General features: G+C 47.0%; 1 protein-coding gene across 8 annotated transcripts in view; it reads right to left on the bottom strand.

Moving 5' to 3' along the window:
* Nucleotides 1-16,980: 16,980 nt before the first annotated feature.
* The window catches only part of NTM (neurotrimin), a 942,656-nt gene continuing 937,981 nt past the window's right edge, over nucleotides 16,981-21,655 (bottom strand). For all 8 annotated transcript variants that reach the window (XM_049714324.1, XM_004280497.3, XM_004280499.3 and 5 more), the window contains one exon: nucleotides 16,981-17,591. In XM_049714324.1, coding sequence (XP_049570281.1) covers nucleotides 17,485-17,591 — 107 coding nt within the window. In that variant the 3' untranslated portion in view covers nucleotides 16,981-17,484. The remainder of the gene's footprint in view (nucleotides 17,592-21,655) is intronic.

Here is a 21,655-nt window from a genome sequence, read left to right as displayed (position 1 = left end):
GGTCTGGTAGCGTCAGGGAACGGCCCGCCAGGCACCTGTGCAGAGGTGCCCATGAGAGACACGGCTCTGATTGTCACGGTTGGAGCCCAGGTCTGCCTGGGGGTGGAAAGCTGAGTGACACGGCCTCTGAAAGCCCTCTCGAGGGCTGACCCATGATTTTATCTGGAAGAAAGTCGATCTCTTATTTTGTATTATATGTCTGTATATGAAACAGCAAGCGATCACACTGAGTGCAGAGCCCCCGTGGATAGGTGTTATTAATAGACATTCATTAAATGCCAAAAACATGTCAGACATTGTAGCAAAACAAAGAATTAGATAAGGTCTCCACTATGATATAGGCACTTTCCAGGGAGCAGAGAAACTAAATTCATTGAGTTGGTGATAAAAAAATATCACAGGTAAAGGACATAAATGCACTCAGGGCTCTGACCCTTTTGAAAGAATGTCTTACATGTTTCCTTTATATGTCATGATTTTATATATAGAATGTGGCATTCACCATCCTAAAAGGATTTGTAAGCAGTAACCCCAGACAGGAAAATTATAATGGGCCATTTCATTTGACCTTCTTGAGTCTTGATTTCTTTATGTGAAATAGGGGACAGCAGCAGTTAATACTCAGGACGGGGCTGATGGCAACAGCACCCACGTGTATGATGACTGTGGCTGCTAAAATGCGGAAACACTTCCATACTGGCTGCTGCAGGGCCCCTGAACACCCTTGCTGTTCTTGGACACCCCATCCACTCTCCCGTGGAGCCTCTTGGGTCTCTCCATAATCAGGCTATGAATGGATCGTTCGGGAGTTTTGCAAGAAGCAGGCAACATACCAAGGAGGGACTGAAGAGAGATCAATGGGGGACTTAGGCACAGCCATGTGCTTGGGGTTAAGGAAAAGCATCAAGGGATGGAGAGACACCTCAGGCCCAGGGAGAGTGGGACACTTCTGCAATCCTCCAGCCTGAAAGGTCAAGGGTGTGGAGTCGTTGTGGGAATTTGGTTAGATCTACAGCCGTGGAGAGGGCTGCCCCATGGGAGCTGAGGCCTACGTGGAGGAACATAGCCACCAGGAACCTCAGCCAGCAAGAAGGGGCCCAGGAATGAAAAGCCCAACCTCTCTGCCCTCTCCCTTCTGGGCTCCTCCTCCTGGTGGCCCAGTGAGCTGCCTCCAGCCTATAGCTGGACAACAGGGGTTGTAACGGAGGCCAGCAGTCAAGGCCAGCCTTCTGGGTGCAGAGCAAGGAAGGAAAGGAAGGGGCTTGGTTCAGAGGAGCAAAAGGAAGTTACTCACGCTGAGCACCCAAGGCCTGGCCGCGCAGGGTGACCCCAGGACAGCCCCTGTCGGCTGGAGTCTGTCCTGATCTGTCCGTGCCCCTGAACAGCAAATGGAAAGGATTTGCTTCCCTGACACCAGGTTCTGATTAAAGCACTAAGTCTTAGAATGTCACGCTCCCTTTTTCCCTTTGTATTAGTTTCCATTATATTTTCATCCCATTAGAACTTACCATTCTAGCAGGGAAAAGAGAGGCAAGTTCTGCCTAAGGAAGAAAACAGGAACCAACGTCTCCAGCTGTCAGGGTAACGAGTCTTTAAGCAACACGCAATCAGACTGTGGCCCACAGGAGAGCTGACCCAGCTCAGGGTGGAGGTCCCACCTGGGCATTTGCAGTCACAGCTTTACAGCAATGAGCCGAGTGCATTTGTCTCTGTGTCCTTTACTGTCACCTTTACTGATGTGCATTACAGGAGGGACAAAACTGAGCAATGCATGGCTCTCAGCCATCTCCTCCTGTCTCTTCTCACTGGAGAAAGGTCTAACTTTCTGTTCATTTTCACCTTGGAGTTTCCCTCACATGGTTTCCCTGCTGGAAGTCCTTATCTTCTTGCTGTCCGAATCCTGTCTTCCTTCCCCAACTCAATGGATCACCCTGGCTATTCCAGCCACCCTCCCCCCAACTCCCACCCCTGTCTCCTTTGAACACCTGCCCACCTTACAATCTGTGCAACACCGTTTGGGATGTCCTGACGTTCTGCTATCTTTTTTTTTTTCTTTAACTTTTAGTTTATATTGGAGTAGAGTTGATTGACAATCTTGTGTTAGTTTCAGGTGTACAGCTAAGTGATCCAGTTATACATATACATGTATCTATTCTTTTTCAAACTCTTTTCCCATGTAGATTATTACAGACTATTGAGCATAGTGCCCTGTGCCAAATACAGCAGTGTGTACGTGTCAATCCCGAACTCCCAATCTGTCCTTCCCCCTTCCTCCCTTGAAACCGTAAGTTCATTCTCTAAAAGTCTGTGAGCCTGTTTCTGTTTTGTAAATAGGTTCATTTGTATCATTTTTTTTAGATTCCGCATATAAGTGATATCATATGGTATTTGTCTTTCTCTGTCTGACTTACTTCCCTGAGTATGGTAGTCTCCAGGCCCATCCATGTTGCTACATATGGCATTATTTCATTCTGTTTTGTGGCTGATTGGGCAATTGGAAGAACCGCATGGTTTGTTTTGGATTTCCTCACTTTGAGAGCTCACCTGGGGAACTAGTTTAGAATGGCGGTCCCCAACCTTTTTGGCACCAGGGACCGGTTTCGTGGAAGACAAGTTTTCCACGGGGGGTGTCGGTTCAGGCAGTAATGTGAGTGATGGGGAGCCGTAGAGGGAGCTTTGCTCGCTCGTCCTCCGCTCACCGCCTGCTGTTTGGCCTGGTTCCTAACAGGCGGAAGACCGGTACTGGTCAGAAGCCCGGCAGTTGCGGACCTCGGGTTTAGAAGACACATTCCATGGCCCTCCCCGTGGAGATTCTAATTTGATAGGTATCTCCCCCTGTGATTCAGACGTGCTGCACCAGGGATTGAGAATAGGCCAGTCTTTTAACGCACAGACCTTATATTTTAAAAAGTTCACTGGCGGGGCTTTCCTGGTGGTGCAGTGGTTGAGAGTCCGCCTGCCGATGCAGGGGACACGGGTTCATGCTCCGGTCCGGGAAGATCCCACGTGCCACGGAGTGGCTGGCCCATGAGCCATGGCCACTAAGCCTGCGCGTCCAGAGCCTGTGCTCCGCAACGGAAGAGGCCGAAACAGTGAGAGGCCCGCGTACCACAAAAAAAAAGTTCACTGGCCTTTAAGTGTCAAATGTGTGTGTAAGAAAAATGGCACTTATACTGGTTTGCATTCAATTATGTGTATAAGGTTCCCTGTCCCAGAAAAAAAAAAAAAAATAGCTGAAACGATGTGTATGAGAGAATAAAGCTGGAGGTGACCGATTTCTCTGTTCTGCTGGGTGTCCCTCTGCTGAGGGCCTTTGTACCTGTAATCACTGTCCTTCTCTCCCTCCCTCCCACCTACTCAGGTGACTCCTCATTCTTAGTGGCTCAAAGCCAATCTCACAAATCTCAACAGCAAAAATCTACTGAACTCCTCTTTCAACTCTGTGGAGACCTAATGTTCCGGAAGGGATTTGTAAATCCTCATACAATACTAATATCGTCGATGTTAGGGTTGAAGTGAGAACTTTCACTGAAACGGTGTTGGGTACCTGTCATACCAGGAACCACGAGCCACTGGGAAACTGGAGTTTAATATGAACTTCTGCGCCCCCCAGCTTTACTGAGATATAACTGACATATAATAGTGTGTAATTTAAGGACTACAATGTGATGATAGGATACACTTACATATTACCAAATGATGACCACGGTAGGGTTAGTTAACACCTCCATCACCTCACATAATTTTCAACTTTCAAGTATAAGACTCTGAAGAAGAGTGTAAGAGCATATGAAAAGTCAAGTATAAAAGACAGTATTGTTAACTATAGCTACCACGCTGCACATTAAATGCCCAAACTTTTTCATTACATTATGTCTGAGAGTTTGTACCTTTGACTGACATCCCGTTTACCCAGCCCCCAGTCCCTGGAAACCACCATCTTACTCTACTTGTGTGAGTTCAGCTTTGCTCGATTCCACATATAAGTGATATTGTGCATTATTAGTCTTTGTCTGATTTGTTTCACTTAGCGTAATGCCCTCAAGGCCCAATCACGATGTCACAGATGGCTGGATTTTCTTCTTTCTCATGGGTGAATTATGTATAAATTTATATATGTAATATTTCATATATATTTATACGAAAACACACTATATATTACATATTGTATATATGATATATATCACATCTTTTTTGTCCGTTCATCCACGGAGGAACACTTAGGTTGTTTCCATACCTTGCCTATTGTGAATAATGCTGCAATAAACATAGGACTGCAGGTGTCTCTTCGAGATCCTGATTTCATTTCTTTGAATATACGCCAACAAGTGTTATTCCTGGATCATATGGCAGTTATGCTTTTAATTTTTTTGAGGAAACCCCATACTGTTTTCCATAGTGGCTGCACCAATTTATATACCAACAGAAGACAAAGATTTCCTTTTCCCTTATCCTTGTCCACACTGGTTCTCTCTTATCTTTTTGATAACAGCCATTCTAACATGTGTGAGTTGATATCTCATTGTGGTTTTGATTTGCATTTCCCAGGCGATTAATTATATTGAGCACATTTAATGTACATGTTGGCCATTTGTATGTCTTTGGAAAAATGTCTATTCAGTTCCTCTGCCCATTTTAAAAAATCAGATTTTTGTTTTCTGCTATTGAGTTGTATATGTTCCTAATATATTTTAACCCCTTATCAGATACATGGTTTGCAAATTTTTTCTCCTATTCTGTAAGCTACATTTTCAGCTTGTTGATTATTTCTTTTTTTCTCTTGAAGTATAGTTGAATAGATGTATGTTAATTTCAGGTGTACGGCACCGTGATTCAGTTATACATATGTATATGAAGAATATATATATTCTTTTTCAGATTCTTTTCCCTTATAGGTTATTACAAAATATTGAGTAGAGTTCCCTGTGCTATATACTAGGTCCTTGTTGGTTATCTATTTTATATATAGTGTTGATTATTTCTTTTGTTATGCAGATTTTTGGCTTTGGGGTGTAGTCTCATTTATTTTTGCTTTTGTTGCTTGTGCTTTTGGTGTCATATCCAAAAAAATTGTTGTCAAAACCAATGTGAAGTAGCATTTCCCATATGTTTTATTCTAGGAGTTTTATGGTTTCAGGTATTACATTCAAGTCTTTAATCCAATTCTAGTTAATTTCTCTGAGTGTTGTAAGACATGGGAACAATTTCATTCTTCTGCATGTGATAATCCAGCTTTTCCAACACCATTTATTGAAGAGATTATCCTTCCCCCATTGAGTATTCTTGGCTCATTTGTCAAATATTAGTTGACCGTTTTGCAAGCGTTTACTTATTGGCTCTTGTTTCTGATCCATGTTCTATGTATCTATTTTTATGCTAGTACCATACTACTTTGTTATTTATAACTTTGTAACATAGTTTGAAATCAGGAAGTGTGATGCCTCCAGCTCTGTTCTTTCTCAAGATTGCTTTGACTGTTTGGGGTCTTTGGTGGTTCCATACAAATTTTAGGGTTGCTTTTTGTATTTCTCTGAAAAATGCCACTGAAGTTTGATAGGGATTTCATTGACCCTATAGATGGTTTTGGGTAGTATGGACATTTTAACAATATTAATTCTTCCAGTCCATGAAGAATATATTCAGGTTTATTTCAGTATTCTTTAATTTCTTTCCTCAAAGTCTTATAGTTTTCAGTGTACAGACCTTCCACCTCCTAGGTTAAACTTATTTCTGTTTTATTTTTTATGCTATTGTGAATGGAGTGGTTTTCTTTGTTCCCTTTTCTGATATTTTGTTGTTAAGGTACATGGCTTTTATTATGTTGAGGTACATTCCTTCTATACCCCTTATCATTATATAATGACTATCATGGTCTCTTGCTAAAGTTTTAGTGTTAAGCCTATTTTGTCTGAAATAAGTATAGCTTCACTTCTTTCTTTTGGTTTCCTCTTACATGGTATATCTTTCTCCATCCCCTCACCTTGAACCCTTGCCCTTAAAGCTGAAGTGAGTCTCTTGTAGGCAGCGTGCAGTTGGGTCTTGATTTTTTTAATCCATCCAGCCATTCTATACGTTTTGATTTGAGAATTTAATCAATTTACATTACGGGTAATAACTGATAGGTAAGGAATTCCTCATGCCACCTTATTAATTGTTTTTTTAGCTGTTTTGGAGTTCTCTTATTTCTTTCTTCCTATCTTGCTGCCTTCCTTTGTGAATTCGTGATTTTCTGTACAGGTATTCCTTTATTCCTTTCTCTTTATTTTGTGTATCTATTTTAAGTTTTTCTTTGTAATTATCATGAGGCTTACAGAAACCATCTTATAGATATGTCTTTTTATGCTAACACCTTAATTTTGATCCCATTAAAAAAACCCTACTCTTTTACTCCCTCCTATTTTACATTTTGATGTCGCAATTTACCTTTTTATATCATGTATTCATTAACATATTATTTTACTATAGTTATTTTTAAGACTTTAGTCCTTTGAATTTATACTAGAATTAAGTGGTTACCATACCACCACATTACAGTATCAGAGCATTCTGAGTTTGACTATATACTTAACTTTACCAGTGTTTTGTATATGTTTATATGTTTTCATGGTACTAATTAGCGTCCTTTCATTTCAGCTTGATGAATTCCTTTCAGCATTTCTTGTGAGGCAGGTCTATTGGTGACAACCTCCCTCAGCCTTGTTTATCTTGGAAAGCCTTTATTTCATTTCTGAAAGACAACCTTGCTGGGGGTAGAGTATTTTAGGTTGGGAGCTTTTAAGTTTTTTGGGGTTTGTTTATTTTGTTGTTTTTCTTTTAGCTCTTTGATTATATCATTTCTTTCTCCTGGCCTGTCAGTTTTCTGCTGAGAAACTTGTGCATAGCCTTATGGGGTTTCATTTGTAAGTTACAAGTTTCTTTTTTCTTGCTGCTTTTAAGATTCCCTCTTTGTCTCATTTTTGACCGTTTTATTATAATGTCTTAGAGAAGATTTCTTTAAGTTGAGTTTGTTTGGTGACCTAGGAGCTTCATGGACTAGAATATCCAAATCTCATCCAAATTTAAGAAGTTCTCCACCATCATTCCTTTAAATAGGCTTTCTCCTCCTTTCTCCCTCTCTTCTCCTTCTGGGATTCCAATAATTTGCAGATTTCTTCTTGCAGTGGTATTCCATAGATCCACAGGCTTTCTTCATTCTTTTTGCTTTGTTCCCTGAGTGAACGAATAATTTCAAGTCTCTTGGGATCCTGAGGCTTTCTCAGACCTTCTGTGGATATGCCGGCTCCATGCTTCTTGCTCTCTCCTGGGGCAGAATTCCTCAGCTTGTATGCTTTCCCTTGATCCTGCAATGCACCAGGCCAAGTGCTGACACCTTCCTTTTGCTTTCCCGAGGGTGGTCCTAAAGCTCAAGTTTGAGGTTTCCCCCTGGCCGGTAGATTTTGACAGGCTTCCTGCACATGCTGACTGGGCATCTAGCAAAGTTCACTCTTACCAAAGTCAAGAGCATACATAGAGAGCTAGCCACAGGAGGTAGAGGTGTGTGGGTGAGGCATGTGGAATTCTGCGGGTGGCCGTGGGCCAGCTGGGAGGATGCATGGGCGCGATATCACCTGGAGCTCATGGGAAGGCTTCGTGATGGAGCCTGCACCCAGTTCGTAGGCTCTGCGTCCTTTTTAATGCTCTCCCAGAGCCCTCTGTTGCTCTCTCGGCCCCTGCCGGCGCCCCAGTCATGCAGCTCCCTGCTCAGTGCTCCAGGTGGGGAAAGAGGAAAATCAGTCTCTGGCAGCATTCCGCACCTCTGGGGAGCCCCAGTGCTTACTCCCACACACCTACATCCCCCTGTGGAAGAAACCATGGGCTCAGAAGGTCTGCCTTGGCACTGAGCTGTGCTGCTGTGGGGATATGGGTTTGCAGGTAAAGTCAGCCAGTCCTCTTACCCTGTCCAAGGCATTCAAACTTGTGTTTTCAACTCTAATGCCATGTTGGATCTTCTCTGCTGCAAACCTGGACTTCAGCAAAGGCTCTCAAGTTCATGGTTGACTGTCTAAGACAGTGTTCTCCAGGGACTCCTGGAACACAGCTGAGAGGGGCTGGGGCCAAATCACAAACCACCACAGGGTCCACAACCAGGACCAAGGTCTGTATTCCTGTCGCCCAGTGCAAAGGTGGGCAAGTCTCCTCCCAGCCCCTTGGTATTTGGTGCTGGATCCTACAGCGTCCATGAAGGCACTTCTTTTCCGTAGGTAGATGCTGAGCTGTTGTCATGGGAATGGGGGAGATTAGACAAGGATGTCTTATCTGCCATGTTGCTATGTCACTCCTAATGAACTTTGGAAGAAATGGGAGCTGGGAGTTCTTTGGCAATTGTTCAGTTCATGTGGATAATCCGGGTTATTCGCCAGATGGCTGAAGCTGAATAAAGCTGCCTAAATCCAACCAACTTTCCTGACTAACGTTAACCTAGTGGCTGGGATCTACTGGTGCAACTTACTGCACAGAATAGCCTCAGATGCCATCTAAGCCCTTGACAGTGACCTGGCCTCATGTGTATGGATTCCAGGGCTCTGAACACCTAATGCATCCTCCCAGGTGTAGCCTAACCAGATCACATTTCCTTCCTCAAAGTCATACTGTTACTCTGAGTGCCTAGCGTAAACGAAGCGGTATTAGAACAACACTGTGAACAGAATACATTTTGTCTTTCCAAATTGGTTCTTTTTAGATATCTTACTTCTTAGGTTATTACTGCAAAGGCAGGCTGCACTGGAGGAAGCACATGGGGAGAGAAAGGGATAAAGGGAAATGCACAGAAAAAAATGCTACTAAAGAAGTTACGGGTGAGTGGGATATTTAGTTGGAAAGACTTTCTCACTGACAGCTCAGGGATGTACCACAGCACCGCTGTGTCTGCGGGTAATGAAAACAGCCTGTGCTTCTACTCACAAATTCCAATCTGATCCCCAGTGTTCTGGAGCTCAGATCATCCTACGCCGTGGACTCTGCCTGACTGATTATTCTTTTATATTTCTGAAGACAAGGAATGATGAGGCGTTAATAGAGATGCTCCGAGTGTGCCGGTGCTTAGAAGAATGATTCTATATGTGGCTGGGAAAAAAGACACGCATTAATGCAAAACTGATCAGGAGGCCAGGGTGTCTGAAGTGTTTGTAAAACAGCGGTGCTGAGGTTTGCGAGAGAAGTGGCAGCAAACTGGTGGTAATGAATTGACTGCCCTTGCGTTGCCGTGACAGAGAGCGATTACTTCTGACTAGTGAATTACACTGCGGAATGTGGATGTCCTTGTTCAGAACCAGCTCTGGGCAAACGGTTTGCTGGACCCTCTCACACACGTGCTGTGCTTGTGTTGGCTCAATCAAATTCTTAATAGATGAACCAGAAACTGCTTTACCCTTGGAAGGGGTCGTCCTGCACCCGGAACGTGAAGAAAATGCCAGTGAGAGGGATGAATTACCCTGATATTCTGGGACCCTAACACGAGTGTTTGGTGAATTGAGTTTTCTTAAGTAAAATGTTCTGACTACCTTAGACCTAACAGGAAAGGGGAGAACAAAAACAAGACAGAAACAACAACAAAAAAACCAGTGCTGATTGGATCTCTTTGGCTCATTGTGGGCTAGGAGCTGTTCGGCTTAAGGGAAGAGTCGCAATCGCTAGCTGTTACGCGAGAGCACAGGCGGGTTTGGTTTTACCTACGCTGGCGTAAGTGTCGGGACATACACTGAGGAGAGGCAGTCAGCAAAGTCTGGAGACAAAGATCTCGTGCAGTCAGATCGTTATGAGTCTGATTCCTAAATGATGGCTCTAATCCACGGCGGGAGCTCCCTGAGTGATTCCAGAAGGGGCCCTGTTTTTTGCTTGTTTCTAGGTTTAATTAGTTAAAAGTCAAAGCATGTTGAACACAACTCTTATCCAGCATATTTGAGAAATGTAAGCAGGTTGTAAGTAAAATCCAGGGTGAAACTTCACAGTAGGGTTTTTTAACATGGAACTCACTGGTGAGTTTGAAATAGCCCACAAACCATCTGAAACTCTCTAGAGCATTCTGTGCATTTGTACCTGTTTGGGTTTCTTGTCTTGAGAGCTTGTCTCTATTTTCTCTTCAGAGTTTCAAAGAGTAGCCTCACATCCAAAGGTTTGAGAATGGCAGCGTTTCCCATCTTCATGTCATCCCAGAAGAAGGGGGTCCTTCCCAGTTGAGTGTGGATGGAGATATGCCTCTTACGTAGCGCCATGAGGCTGATGGCTGCCCAAAGGCTCTGTCTTGACTTCAAAGCCTGCCCTTGTCTTATTTCTGGAAATAGATGTGAGCTATGTGAGGACACAGGAGGAGGCCCCAGGATTTCAGACCTCGGGAGGACTCCTGACACCAGCTCGGCCAACATTCATTTTACTGATGGGGAAATCAAGGCCTTGGAAGGTACGGTGACCCACTGCAGACCCCACAGCAAACCCGAGGTTGTGTTTGGACCAGAAGGCATCTTTTGTCTGCCTGTGTCATATTCTATTTGCTCTACCTATACCCATTCCTCAAGAAAATGAGGGGAAATTGGCAGGCAATCCACATGTCACCTCTAATAGGCAAAATCTGATTGTATTCCTTGCAGAGCCTGTCTAGGAGTGGTGCTCATGGGACGGGTGAGCAGGGAGGCGTGGCCTCGCCTCTGCCGCTTCAGCACTTACCGTCAGCAGCATGGAACACATCTGACGTCTGTACAGGTAGACCTCCTCCCAGGTACCTAAAGGATAAGTTTAGTCTTTCTGGATTTCCTCTCAATTTTATCTTTTCATTTTCATTATTCTTGCTTTTTAAACTCCACGGACACTTACAGAAAAGCATTTTGTATTTTACATGGAGCATCTATTGCTGTACGTCTTAGTTCCTGTCTGTCTCCCTTCCTGAATGGTCAAATACGAATGAGAGGAACCACGGGTGTGAGTGAGGAGAATAACGTGGCAATGGCTGGAATCGGTGACATGACAGAGCATTTGTTTTGCTTTCCTTCTCTGTCTCCCTCATCCTTCCAAGGGAAGGCAAGGGCCCCTTGGCCACACATGTGCTACATGCCTCGTGCTGTCCTGCAGGAGGTGTGGCTGATGGCCCCACCTGGATCTCCCATCAACTCTGCAAGTGAATGAAGCTTGGTCTGAGCTCTGCCCACTGACTCGTACATCTTCCTGCTCTTCACCGAGGATTTAAAATTGAAGCACAGAGTCTAGGGGGTAGAATGAAAGGTATGGGGGACTCGGTGAACTGAGAATTGAACAAACAACACACAAATACGTCAAATGAGATCCGCACAAACGTTTCTGGGCTCTTGAGCTGAACACGTGTCAGGATGATGTGATATGATCATTAAAAACCTCACCTGGAGACCCCTCTTTTCATTACTATTTCTTGTTATTTTAAAGGTGAATCTTGGGAATAACAGGTGTCATCTGTTTTGAAGAATTAAGTAATTATAGTAAATACCACACGTGTATGTGCACGTGCACACACACACACACACACACACACACACACACAATGGGAACTCTGAGAGTTTTGTCTAGTGCCAATATATTTTCCTTCCACAGACTTTTTTTTGTTTTTGTTTTGTTTTGTTTTGTTTTGCGGTACACGGGCCTCTTACTGTTGTGGCCTCTCCCGTTGCGGAGCACAGGCTCCGGACGCGCAGGCTCAGCGGCCATGGCCCACGGGCCCAGCCGCTCCGCGGCATGTGGGATCTTCCCGGACTGGGGCACGAACCCATGTCCCCTGCATCGGCAGGCGGACTCTCAGCCACTGCGCCACCAGGGAAGCCCCTTCCACAGACGTTAAGATATACGGCAGTTTACTCCCCCTTGTTTTCCTTGTGTCTTACAGAGAACAAAACTGAACAGCAGCTTGGGGCTAACGTCATTTCTCGTTCCAGAAAAAGCCACTGTCCGTTATTAGAAAACATTCCCTTCCAACAGCTACAGGGTCCACCCCTCAAGCTCTCCTCAAGGAGCCACTTCAAAAATCTGCAGAACTGGCAGCTATGATGACATGTTTTCCTTCCCATGAGCCTTTCTGGACACAAAGACAATGCACTGGCTGTAGAACTTGTCCAGATTCACACCTTAAATTGCCATTTATAAAAAAATGCAGCTTTCCAAAATTTTTCTTGCAGAAATCTTATTCAAATCTGAAATTACTTGATTATTTAATTTTAAAAATAGAAAAAAGATTAGTAATTTTCCATTATAACATCTTACACAAAAGATAAGGAAAAGGAACCCTACTAGCTAGGAGAAGAATCTGAACAAAAGCCTAGTTCTACTGATTAGCAATTCTGTTCCTTTCCCAAAACATTGCACTGATACTCAGAAATTCCAAAAACCAGATTCACTGGAAGCCAGGTAAGTGCTAAGGCCAGAGCCAAAGTATATTCCTAGGACGTTCTAATCAAATAGATATTCCAACCGAGGGATAATTCATTTTCGAATAATGCTAACGAGCCCTAAAGGATGGAGATCAACTCACATACCTTCACAATATGCCAGAAGCACATATCTAGGTTATCTGGAGGCTTGCATGGGCGTAAAATCAACATTCAAAGGACGAAAGCCAAAGGAAGCCTCCTGCATAAGGGATCATGCCCCCAAAATGCATCAGACACACACACTGTAAGAAGTAACCTTAACTTAAGCTCAGGAATTAGGGAGCCTTTTCTACAGAAAGCCATGACGCGGACGCGATGGGAGAAGCTGGGGTTGTGGGAAGGAGGAGTGTGAGGATGAAGGTGCAGAGACCTCAGAGATGTCTGTTACTCACGCATCATGGGGATGCTAACTCGCACGTCTTGTCTTGGAGGCAGACGGAGTTGGGCACGCACGGAAATGCCGCCTGAATTATGAGCCGGGATGGGTGAGCACTGATGCTTTAGGATGGCCTGATTGGCAGTTATGGGGATGACAAATGAGACGCCTCCTTCCTCTCAAGCACCGAAGAGCAAGCTCCCAACCAAATTAGTTCCTGGATTTGGTTTAAAATAAAAATTTTTAAAAATGCTTGAAAGAGGAATCATTCAATAGATACAATCTCAGTTCTTAGCTGTGTGTCTGGTGACCGTCATGGGCACATGTATTTGGTCAGTAGTAGCAGGAGAGCCTGCAGACTCATGGGGTGGGTACTGTCACTTGGCCACCTCTCTCCTTCTGCATAGATTTTTCTCCTCTAATGACAAGTACCTCAAACGTTTACCGTCGTAAGAGTAAACAACACTGTGGGTGTTTTGCTGTTCCCAGATGATACATTGTTTTATCAAACAAACCCACACATCAGAGGGACCATCCTGGGATTGACTAGTGTCACTGCCTTCCCTTCCGAACTCACGGTCCAGAGGTAGAAGATAAAGATGGGGTCAGTCCAGCGAAATGTGCTGAACCTCCATCAGATTCCAGCGTCAATTCATTGGCTAACTTCCCTCCAGCGTGAAGGACAAGAACTGTCCATCATCACTGTCATTATCCCCATCCACAGTGACAGAAGCGAACATTTGTGGATCACCCATGGCAAAGACAGCTCCAGTTCTGCGAGTCCCACTCATCAGAAGGCGGTCCTTGGACAAGTACTACAATGCTGCAAGTCAGACACCTGAACCGATTGTGCAGAAGAGCTGATGGGGAGAGACTTAATGGTAGGAACTTGAGAACAGCTGCACTCGTGGGAAAGGACAGATACTCTGTTGAAAGAAGATGAATGGGGTTCTCTAGGAGTGTGTGGTTAGGGCTTGAACCTCCCCACTAGTACTCCCCCCAACACACACATGACTATGGGATAAAATGTGCAAAACCTCAAGCATGGTTTCCCCGAAGGACAGCCTAAGGTTAAAGGGAGCGGCTGAATCCTAAAGTATGACTGCAACTTGACGGAACCAAGGGGTCCAGTATGTTTGAAATCCAGTCCGGCCCATAGTAATGGTCATCCATTAGCATCTGTGCCATGAAAAGCAACTGCACACGCTACTCAGGATGCTTTCTTTACTCACTCTAGTGAGCACTGTCTTGCCAAAGCTCGTTTCCTGAGAAGAGAAGCCTAGAAATCACCCCTATGAGCGCCTAGCAAAGCCATGTCCTCCTGGATTGAACTCTGAGTCTGGCTGAAGGCCCTGTCTCATGGGCACCCTTTAGAGACTGAAATTCAGCAGATCAGGGCTTATGTGTTGCACTAAACAGGAGAGGAGAAGAAACCCCTCCAGAGGCAGGGCAGGGAGTTCTCCTACCTGCTGAGTCAGCAGTCACGGCTGGCTGGTTCTACCAGAAACGTGCTAGCGAATGACCAGAGCTCCAAAGAGCCTCAAGACAAGGAGGGCTATGCAACTGGCACAGGTGAAAGGTGAAAGGAAGTCTTCCTCATCAATGTCACAGTTGGTCAGGACAGACCAGTCCTTCCTGCGAGGATGCTGACGGGTGAACTAAACCATGCTTAGTAAACCTGAAAGAGAAAGCTCTGAATCACATGGAGGTTACCTGCCACTCTGTGCTCTTGTCCTGATAAAATCCAGGAAGACTCTGTCTGCAGATGCCCTGGTACATTTTATTCAGGGGGGTTCTGGGCTCAAGTTTAGAAGTATGGAAATTCCCAGTGTTTTTCCCACTCTATTCCCTCTATTCCCGTGACCCACGATCTGCACGGAATTCCTCTGGTCCGTGTCTATAGAAGTTCTGGTCACAGGAAAGCTAGTAAATCTCTCCCACTTTTATTCAAAGGAGACCCAGAGCCCCTTGCCTTTAGCAGTTCTGAGACACAAGGAAGGAATGACTCCAGCGCAGCCCGGATCTGCGAGGCTTGGTCCGACTACTCCAGTTCACGCTGCCAGGAAGAAGCCGGAGAATCTGGCACCTGGTGGTGTGGGCGGAAGGGCAGAGGGCACAAAGAAACACAAAGGGGAAGGGGGGAGGGAGGGGGATGGACTGGGAGTTTGGGGTTGGTAGATGCAAAGTATTACATACAGGATGGATAAACAACAAGGTCCTGCTGTACAGCACAGGGAACTATATTCAGTATCCTGTGATAAACCATAATGGGAAAGAATTAAACAAAGAATGTATAAAATAAAAAGAACCATGACGTCAACAAGATTTTCTCAGTGCTTCCAGAAGCAGCTGAAAATGAAAGCACTGCTTTCCAAACACTTCTTCTCCTCCCAGGTGGAACCTGCCCCCAAGGACACAAGCACGGTAATCCCGGGGTGATTCGGCTCGGACCTCATTTCTGCCTGTCGGTGAATCTTCAGAATCAATCAGAACAGGTTGGAATTATTTGAAAACTATTCTGCATTGAACTGTACCTTTTCTCCTAACTTGTAGTTAGAGGCAAGGTTTGGGGGGCAGGCTTGGATGGAAGAGAGTCCCCCAAACACTGGAGGATGGGACTGGGGATTCATCAGTACTCACCCACAGGGCCTTTTGGGGCTATGGCTGCACTCTAATGCCTTCCAGAAATAATCACACGTGAAAGCCATCCCCTAACCGGACTTGCCATCTGCCCAGGTTATGAGGGGAGGTGTGTGGCCACAGCAGGACCTCCTGAAGGCAGTGGAGGTGGGGTGACCACGAGGCCCGCCTCCCGTGCTTCTGATGGAGAAGGTGCTTTCCCCGAAGCCCTGCCTGTCGTCAGAGCCCGCTCCACAGGGGGCCCCACTCCGCCCACGAGGGGTCCACAGAGCAGTAGCCTGAACCCAGAGCCCGACCCCCCTCCACTCCTTCACACCTGAGCCAGGCAGGCTCTGCTCCCCTCCCCCGCCACTTGAGAATGAGGTACCACACCAGGTAGAGAGGGACATGGAACACTTTTTAATGTCAAGTCAGAGACAACCCCTCCCTCCCCCAGCCCCTAATCCCACCTGCCCTCATCACATCACGACCCCTCCCCGAGGCTCCTCTGGTTCCCAGACTTCGGGGGAGGAAGAAAAGATCACCTAAAAACTGCATTTTCTTCTCTTTCATACACACGCACACAGAGGTGGGAAATTAAATAAAATAAACCAAGAGGATTCGATTCTCCAGTGGTCACAAAGGCATCAGAGATTCCCATAACGGGCTAAAGCGAGTGGTTACTGACTGCTGAGTTGGTCCGGCTGCTTGCTGTCTGTCCGTGCCCGAGGCATGACGGAGAAGCCAGGCCCCCCGCACTAGCCCTCGCCTCTGAGAGCGGCCCCTGGAAAAGACGCTGCGTCTTGTGTTAGTGCTTTGTTTCTCTTTTCACTTTTTAGAAATGTCTCTGACATGTGAATAACCCAAGAAAATAAAAAGGCAGGAGCTGATTACACAATTACCAGTAAACTCTATCATCGTTTAGAAGAGCAACACACAGCTAACGCCATATACAGCATGCAGTAATGTCTGAGAAAGGACCCTGCTGAGAAGGAAAATGGCTAGAACCCTAACAAAAAAAAAATATATGTATATATATACTGTATAATATATGTCATCAAAAAAAGCATCACCAGCAAACTCAAGATATGGTGCAGGTCACCCTTCCGTTTCTAAACAGCATGTAGAAGTGTAGCATTGTCTGCAACAAATGCCAGAAGCAGAGGACATCTGTAGCGCTGGTGGAGATGTTGGTTAAATTGTATGTGTGGCTTTTTACTTATTTTTTGGTGGATTTGCCAAATCCTCACCAGGTGGCTAATGCCTGGTGTGCTGTCCACCAGTTGTAAACCTAGGTAAGAAGTATACTATTCATGTTTAACGTTTAACAAACATACTTCTCTTCACCCCTTTCACTTGTGTACTTTTTTAGTTTTGTCTTGTTTTTGCACTAAGTTTTAGACTCATATCAGAAAATATAATTAATAAAATTAATAATGAATCAGAATCCCTTGTTACCTATGATGTCCATGTAGTAAAATGAAAACAAAAAAAAAAGTTTAACAATATCTTTTGTGACTGTTGATTGTGGGATTATTGTAGCTGACAGGCTGTCTTGTTTAGTTTTCCTTTTTATTTATCTTTTTGTTGCTGCGTTTCATCACACACACAATAGGGACACAGTTCAGGAATGGGCCTGCAAGCCTCCCTCTGAGTTCTTCTCTACTGACTGAATCTGGGGTGGCCGACTCCAGAACTTTCCTTGGGGGGGGGGGGCACTGTGGTGGGCAGAGCGGCTGAGCCCTTGCCCGACTGGTAACGGAGGTCACGCCATGCAGCTTGCGGGTGGGTCCAAAGCCGCGTGCATTCTTCCCGTTTGGAAAAAGAAAGAAAACTCAGCTGTACCTACGTATCTGCAAGGCGATTTCCAATGTCCTTGTTCAACCTGTTTTCCCAAAGTATTCTCTGTTCCCCTCCCTCGAATTTGTGTCCCCTTAGGCTCTGAATTTCGTGGGATTGTATCTGCTTTAGAACGGGGATGCTCGCGTTGCTCTTGGTCGCCGTGGCTGATGTGTTGGTGGCGGTGGTGACGGCAGCTTCTCCCCGGCGGGGAAAGTGGCACTCACATCAAAATTTGAGGAGTAGGTGCAAAACCAAAACCAGAAAAGGTAGCAGCCAAACGCAGCCAGCCCTCCTCGACGTTCCGTTGCTCACTTCGCTGATGGCGCCCGGGCCTGCAGACACAACACACCTGTCGTGAGCCTGGCCCCTCCAACTGGGAGCATCCAGCATCCCAGCTCCATACACAGAGGCTGTGTTAGCCTCGATCCCATGGGCACAGCTACGTGATGGGGCGCCCACCCGGGCAGGAGGGACCTCAGGTTACAGTGTGCGGGTGCCTGCTACTCCTCTGCTCTCAGAACATGCTGAGGCCACGGCTCAGGGGCAAGTTCAAGAAAAAGGTGGCTGATTAATCAACACCTTACACAGAACTTCAATGAAGTGAGACCCCTGCACTGTTTGCGTCATCGTCCAATCCCTCCAAGCACTGCCCGCCTTAAACATTCACGTGACCCTCCTGTCATGCAGGAGAGGACTCGCTGGACACACCAACTGTCCCCTGCGGCTGCTGCACTGGCCTCGGTGCCCCTTCTGTCCATCACTCGGTCCCAGGGCAGCGCACTTGGCCTCTCCCCCATCTGGATCAGGTAACAGCAGACCTCGCTGAAGTATCACATGCTTGAAAGGTCCAAACCAGCTCGCCTGAGGTGGAGGGGGGATGAAGCAAAGGGACAGGTGGCCTCTGGCCGTGTACATAGGAGGGAGGGAAGATTTCCATGGACACTGGGATGCAGAACGTGCCATGATGTGTGTCTGCTGGGGGGGAGATGGATGGCGTATTTTCCTAAGAGGCACACACCAGCCTGACCTGCACACAGATACTCTCTGACGTGGAGCTACATTGGGAGGCAAGAAAACTATGAGGTCATACAATTCCCCAGCAGCTTCCCTGTCGCTGGAAGCAGAAGCTTTGTGGCTCCCTCAGCCCCGTGGCCACGAACGCCTGTGACAAATGGAGCTCTGATTCGGGAACAGTACACACACGTTTGGATGCCCAGATGAATTAGGCACCCAGTGAAGCAGGGCATCTTCTCAGACTGGACTTACTCTGGACGGCTCTTGCACTGGATTTAACGGAGGCAGTTAAAGCTGGTGCCCCACCGCCGCAAGTCCATGTCGTCACTGGGTTGAAGGGATAAAGCCAGAACCTGCTTGCCTGACTCGGATGCTGGACATGGAGACACTTCTGGCTAATGCAGATCAGCATCAAATCAGGCTTCTTGATTCCATATGGAATCATTCCAAGTCCTAGAAGTCCTGGCCTGGAAGCACTGTCCCTGTGATTTATTCCTTAGACCTTTGGGACAAATCTCTGATTCTGGGTCAGTGGCTAAACAGTTAGGAGTTTGAAATGCACCAGGTCATCCAATCTCTGTGTCTCTGGTGCCTGGTTCAAACTGCAGGGGAGCAAAATTGTCACCCCAAAATGTCTCTTTGGCATGCAGATTACTTCCAGCTGAAAGCAATCAAGGTCCAAAAGACTCAGGAAGAAACTCTGCCCTTCCCCCAACTACCTGAAGAATGTAGAAAGACCTGTACCAGGAAGGGAGCTGTCACCATAGGTAACTACAGTGTGACCTGGGTGTGGAGACAGGGATGAACCTGCAAAATCTGTTAGTTATTGCTCCTCTCTGTGTCCATCTCCCTGCCTGGCCCAGAAATCACTGTCTACCAAACACCCGCCTTTCCTTCTCTCTGTGAATTGCCTCCCCTCCCTCTGAAGTCCTAAGCCTCTACCCCCAACATCCTCTTCTTTTCTTAAACATTTATTTATTTGGTTGCACCAGGTCTTAGTTGCAGCACGCAAACTCCTAGTTGCGGCATGCATGTGGGATCTATTCCCCGACCAGGGATCGAACCCAGGCCCCCTGCATCGGGAGCGTGGAGTCTTAACCACTGCACCACCAGGGAAGTCCCCCAATATCCTCTTTTGTCTTTAGCTGAAGGTGGTATTTAAGGTGAGGGTTTGGGACATTTTGGTGAGTTAATCACTTTTCCTAGGCCTCTTCCATGTATACATATTAGTAAATTTTTGCTTTATTTTCTCCTGTTACTCTGTCTTATGTCGATTTAAGTTTTAGACCGGCAAGAAGAGCCTAGAAGGGTAGAGGAGATTTTCTTTCTCCCCAGCAGCAGTGCTCCCAAGGCCCGAACTTCCTGGCAGCGAAAGTTCTCCTGAGGAGAAGGACAAGAGATGCCTCTTCTGTTCCCCGCCGGGGAGGTGAACGTCTGGGCAACACAAAACTGAACGCTCTCCTTCTGTCAGTCCGCTGGGATACCCGTGACAAAGGAGCAGCCCCGAGAAGCACCATTCAGACTTGCTTATCGTTGACCATTCAATTGGTTGCATCTTCTGAAATCTAACTACTATGTTTCTATATAAACCACCACCAGAAACTCTAGCCTTTATATTCAATCACTGCTATGTATACAGCAGTCTCTGGAATCTCCGGAGAGAAGCCGGCCCCAGGGCTTCCAGAGTGAGGAGTTATCTGTTCCTCTCCTGTGAGAAAGCCCTTCCTCTCTGGACCACTCCAGGATCCTTCCAGGAGACCCCTGCCTCTGCCCTAGGCCAACTCTGAGACAGGGAGGTTGTTCTGAGTCCCTGGGAGCAGCTGGGTTCCAAGTGTGACGGGAGGTTGGTGGCTGCACCGCTCCCCAGGTGCACACTGCTCCGCGATTCCAAACGCATCCTGCACGCCTGGCTCATGGCGCCTGGACACACACGCATCTGTTCACACAGGGCCCCTCTCTCACCTCTTTTCTCTCCTGAACACTGGCTCACACAGCTTTGAAACCCACTCCCCACTACCCCCCAACACAGCCCTCCCATCCCCGCTCCTGGTAAGCGAAGGGGGACATCGCCAGTTCCCGCATGGAGATGCTCTCTGCCTCTGGCGCCTTCCACCCCTCTGGGCTGCCCGGCCAGCAGACGTCTCCAGGGAGGAGGATGAAGGATGCACACGCCAGGCAGACAGCCCAGCAGGGGCCTGGTTTGGTTACCAGCTCAGAAAAGTCAGGAACCTTGTCTGCCGGCCACGGAGTCTGCAACGCCCCGCAGGTGGTGGCTGGGAGCTGGCAAAAGTGCCTGGGGAACCTGGCAATGGCCTTGCGCGGCAGGTGCTCCGGCTCCGCCCGTGCCCTGGGACGCACGCAGGAAGCCTGTGGGGAGGGGGCCTGGCTCCCTGTCAGAGAACTCCTCCCAGAGAAGAAAGGAAAAGGCCACTGGGTGTGCCGGGGGCCCTCCCTGTGTGATGTTCCGTGGCCACCCTCCTGGCCAAGGTGGGTCCACGGGGCTGTCACTCCCCTGAACACCACTTCCAGCCTGGCCTCGCCCCCCCAGCGCCCTCCCCTTGCCCCGCCCAGCCTCCCTCCTGGACACAGCTGCCTGCAGGAGGAAACAGGGGTGGTACCTGGAGAAACCCGGAGGCGGGGTCTCCTCACATCCTCTCAGAGGACGTGCACCAGCTCTCCGCCACCTGCGCCTGGACCCCTCGGGTTGACTCCTCGTGCCAACTCCAGGCTGCTGTGTCTGTGACTCCAAGCTGATCAGACCACTGATGGATTGGATTCCTTCAGCCTTTACAAAACCTCCCAGCTGCTCCGTAGGACACGCATTGCATTTCCTAGTCTGCCTGCCATCTGCCTCCTTAGCCTCGCACCCCGCCCCCACCAGCAGGCGGGCACCACACATACGTGTGCACACACGAGCGTGTACCTTCCAGCCTATTTTATTTAATTCCCATCCTTGCACCTTCTGCCTGAAATGCTCTTCACCTGGCTCACTCGCACTCCTTGTTCCAGGTTCTGTTCTGGCCCCAGTCACCTCTTCCAGGCAGCCTTCCTTGACTTACTCTGGTTTGCTTCCACAGCACCATACACAACCCACTATTAAAATATGCATCACCCTGTCCTACAATTATCTTTATGTGTCTCACATGCATTTCTTCCCCTATGCTGTGAGCTCCATAAGGGCAGGGTCTGTGCCTAGCTGGGCACCCAACAGGTATTTAATAAACCTTTGTTGAAAGAAGGAAGGAACCAGAACATTGTGACCTGTGCTACATGTCCATGCTTACGCTGTCTCTGTTTTTCTTTTTCTTAAGATTCTACTTGGAAAAAAACCACAAACCAAACCAAGAACAAAGCAAAACATTCTCTCCTACCTTGCCTCTGG

This window comes from Orcinus orca, chromosome 8 (assembly GCF_937001465.1).
Source record: "Orcinus orca chromosome 8, mOrcOrc1.1, whole genome shotgun sequence".
NCBI classification, from domain to species: Eukaryota; Metazoa; Chordata; class Mammalia; order Artiodactyla; family Delphinidae; genus Orcinus; species Orcinus orca.
Note: the sequence above shows the minus strand (reverse complement) of the source record. Positions and strands in the feature narration are given on the sequence as shown.